The 3,804-nt window shown below is 41.7% G+C and overlaps 1 protein-coding gene across 1 annotated transcript in view; it reads left to right on the top strand.

Moving 5' to 3' along the window:
• The window catches only part of dmtf1 (cyclin D binding myb-like transcription factor 1), a 10,252-nt gene that overhangs the window by 4,468 nt on the left and 1,980 nt on the right, over positions 1-3,804 (top strand). The window contains exons 8-12 of the mRNA XM_037696126.1: positions 879-988; positions 1,064-1,292; positions 1,360-1,511; positions 2,606-2,794; positions 2,874-2,953. Of these exons, the coding sequence (XP_037552054.1) occupies positions 879-988; positions 1,064-1,292; positions 1,360-1,511; positions 2,606-2,794; positions 2,874-2,953 (760 nt within the window). The remainder of the gene's footprint in view (positions 1-878; positions 989-1,063; positions 1,293-1,359; positions 1,512-2,605; positions 2,795-2,873; positions 2,954-3,804) is intronic.

Here is a 3,804-nt window from a genome sequence, read left to right as displayed (position 1 = left end):
GCTAATGTTAGCTGGCTTTAGCTAATGTTAGCTGACTTTAGCTAATGCTAGCTGGCTTTAGCTAATGTTAGCAGACTTTAGCTAATGTTAGTTGACTTTAGCTAATGTTAGCTGGCTTTAGCTAACGCTAGCTGGCTTTAGAGCAGACTTTAGCTAATGTTAGCAGGCTTTAGCTAATGTTAGCTGGCTTTAGCTAATGTTAGCTGGCTTTAGCTAATGTTAGCTGGCTTTAGCTAATGTTAGCAGGCTTTAGCTAATGTTCACAGGCTTTAGCTAATGTTTGTTGACTTTAGCTAATGTTAGCTGGCTTTAGCTAATGTTAGCTGGCTTTAGTTAATGTTAGTTAACTTTAGCTAATGTTAGTTTACTTTAGCTAATGTCAGCTGACTTTAGCTAATGTTGGTTGACTTTAGCTAATGTTAGTTGACTTTAGCTAATGTTAGTTGATTTTAGCTCATGTTTTAGTTGGCTTTAGTTAATGTTAGCTGGCTTTAGCTAATGTTAGTTGACTTTAGCTAATGTTAGTTTACTTTAGCTAATGTTAGTTGACTTTAGTTAATGTTAGCAGGCTTTAGCTATTGTTTGTTGACTTTAGCTAATGTTAGTTGACTTTAGCTAATGTTAGCAGACTTTAGCTAATGTTAGTTGACTTTAGTTAATGTTAGCAGGCTTTAGTTATTGTTTGTTGACTTTAGCTAATGTTAGTTGAATTTGGCTAATGTTAGCAGACTTTAGCTAATGTTAGTTGACTTTAGTTAATGTTAGCAGGCTTTAGCTATTGTTTGTTGACTTTAGCTAATGTTAGTTGACTTTAGCTAATGTTAGCTGACTTTAGCTAATGTTAGCTGGCTTTAGCTCATTTTCTCTTGTGTTTTCAGGCTGAGAGAGAAACACGGGAACGACTGGGCGACGATCGGCGCGGCTCTCGGCCGCAGCGCCTCTTCGGTCAAAGATCGCTGTCGGCTGATGAAGGACACCTGTAACACAGGTGAGGAGGAGCTAAAACAGCTCAGGCAGCTTTTTATTTCTAACGTTTTTACTAAAACTCCTGTTTTGAACTCAGGTAAATGGAGCGAGGAGGAGGAGAAACGCCTCGCGGAGGTCGTGTACGAGATGGCAGGCGTGTCGCCGGGGTCGGCGGTCACAGGAGGGGTTTCCTGGGCGACGGTCGCCGACAGGGTCCGCACGCGCTCAGAGAAACAGTGTCGTTCAAAATGGCTGAACTACCTGAACTGGAAACACAGCGGAGGAGCCGAGTGGACGAAGGAGGACGACCTGAACCTCCTGCGCAGGTACGAACCGTCCGTTGGGAGCGCGACAGCCCCGCACCGTGTGAGAAAGAAATCCCTGCACTTTCAGGATATCTGCGCTGAAGGTGGAGGACGAGAACGAGATCAAGTGGGAGGACCTGGCGTGGGGGTGGAGCAGCGTCCGCTCGCCTCAGTGGCTTCGATCCAAGTGGTGGAGCATCAAGAGACAAGTCTCCAACCACAAGGAGATCCCGTTCAGCGGTAAACCCCGACGGAGTCTAACTGAAGGCTAACGTTCTGCGGCGCTAACCGACCGCAGAGCAGCTGGAGCCGGCCTCTAAATTAAAAAACAACGTGATCCTAAAGATGAAAAACAAACTGGAAATAGTTTGTAGAACTTAGCTGCTAAAGCTAAAAGTGGCAGAACACTAGCTAGAGGACAATGTTGGCTAAAAAAGACTAAAAGGAACAACTTGCTAAAATGTTCAACTAGCAAAACACAAACCAATTACAAAAGTAACAAAACACTAGCCGAAAAGTTTAAAAGATGAATAACTCTGGCTTAAAAGTAGCAAAACACAAGCTGAAACTAATAGCCTGCTAGCTAAATGGTAAAAGTAGTAAAACATTAGTTACGTTAAAAAGGAAGCTAAAGTGAGAAAAATGCCTGCAAAAAGTTTATTGCTAACTTAACACAGAAAAAAAAACAGCTAAAGAAGTAGCAAATTATGAGCTAAAAAGTTACATGTAGCAAAATGTGAGCCAAATGGTAAAAGCAGCAACATGCTAACTAAAAATAGTAGTAAGGCCCTGCATAAAAGCAAAACGTTAACCAAAAGCTAGAAGTGGTATATCGTTAGCAAAAATGGGCCAAAACACTCGTTAAATGGTAAAATCACAAGTCCATGCCCAAAAGTAGTGAAACACTAGTTATAAGCTTAAAGTAACAAATGTTGGTTATTAAAGCCAAATATTAGCTAAATGCTACAAGTAGAAAAACTAAATGCCAGCTAAAAGTAGGTAAATATTAGCTAAAGTAAAAAAAAAAAACTTGCTAAAAGTAGCAAAACACAAGCTATAAATAAGTTTAATGCTAAAATGCTAGCTAAAAGTAGTAAGATGCTATCTATACGCTAACAGTAACAAAATACTGACTAAAAGCTAAAAGTTAGCTAAAGCTAGCTAAAGTTGTCCAAAATGCTAGCTGTATGCTAAAAGTAGCAAAACATTAGCTAAGAAGTGCTGAACTACCTATACTTAATGACATAAAACTTTACGTAAAAGTAAAAAAAAATAAAGTAAAATAATTTGAATGGCATAAGAGTGTGCACGTGTGTGTGTGTGTGCGTACACAGTCCTCCTGAAAGGTCTCGAGGAGCTGATGACGTCCTCCCAGACGGCGTCTGTACCTGGGAGTCCCTCTTCCTCGCTGCAGATCCGACTCACCCGATTGGACGAGAGCGGCAGCGGCGGAAGCCCCGCCCCCAGCTCAGTGGCGGCGCTGCAGATCCCCGTGCAGATCCCGCTGCAGATCACACACCTCGGTGAGACCGCGTCTGATCTCGACCGCCTTCAGCCCGGAGGCGTCGGTCCCGCTCACGCTCGGCGTGTTTGTGTTCGCAGCTTCAGATTCTGCGGCGGCCGGAGACGGAGACACCATCACTCTGAACGCGGGGGCCCTGCAGACCTTCGAGATCCTGCCCGTGAGTCTCATGTCAGAAAACACGAGAGCTGAAGTTGTCACAAACGTCAAGACGGTTCTAGAAACATTTAATTTTACTGTTCACATAGGGGTGGGCGATACGGCTCAAATATAATATCGTGATATTTCAGAGCATTCTGGCGATAACGATAAATTTTGTGATTTAAAAAAAAAAAAAACAGAAATCATAGTTATTCATTTGACAAAATTAACTTATGTTGCTTTGCAGTATTATATAAAAACTAAAAACAACAAGGGTTAATTTTACTGAAATTACTTTATATTCAGTCTCAAAGTATAAAAATAAAAAATATCCTTCTGTTATTGAGATTGAAAAAGTCTGCACAAAATATAGATCAATAAATCCACCACAAAAACTAAAGTGCAGGTGAAGTTTCCCAAAATAACTGAATAAAATGAAGCTTAATATCTGATGAGCATAAATGTAACAAACAAAATGTTTCTTTAAATGAGCTGTAACTTCCAGAAGTTGTAACACGGTGATCATGTGACCCTGAAGCTGGTGGAGTTTCATCTGTTCCTGCAGGAATCATTCATTTCTCTGATGCTCCGACTCTGATCACATGACTCTGTCTCTGATCACATGACTCCGTCTCTGATCACATGACTCTGTCTCTGATCACATGACTCTGTCTCTGATTACATGACTCTGTCTCTGATCACATGACTCCGTCTCTGATCACATGACTCCGTCTCTGATCACATGACTGTCTCTGATCACATGACTCTGTCTCTGATCACATGACTCCGTCTCTGATCACGATTCCGTCTCTGATCACATTATTCCGTCTCTGATCACATGACTCCGTCTCTGATCACATGACTCCGTCT

This window comes from Nematolebias whitei, chromosome 22, assembly GCF_014905685.2.
Source record: "Nematolebias whitei isolate Nwh7 chromosome 22, NemWhi1, whole genome shotgun sequence".
NCBI classification, from domain to species: domain Eukaryota; kingdom Metazoa; phylum Chordata; class Actinopteri; order Cyprinodontiformes; family Rivulidae; genus Nematolebias; species Nematolebias whitei.
This window is presented reverse-complemented; position numbering and strand designations above follow the sequence as displayed.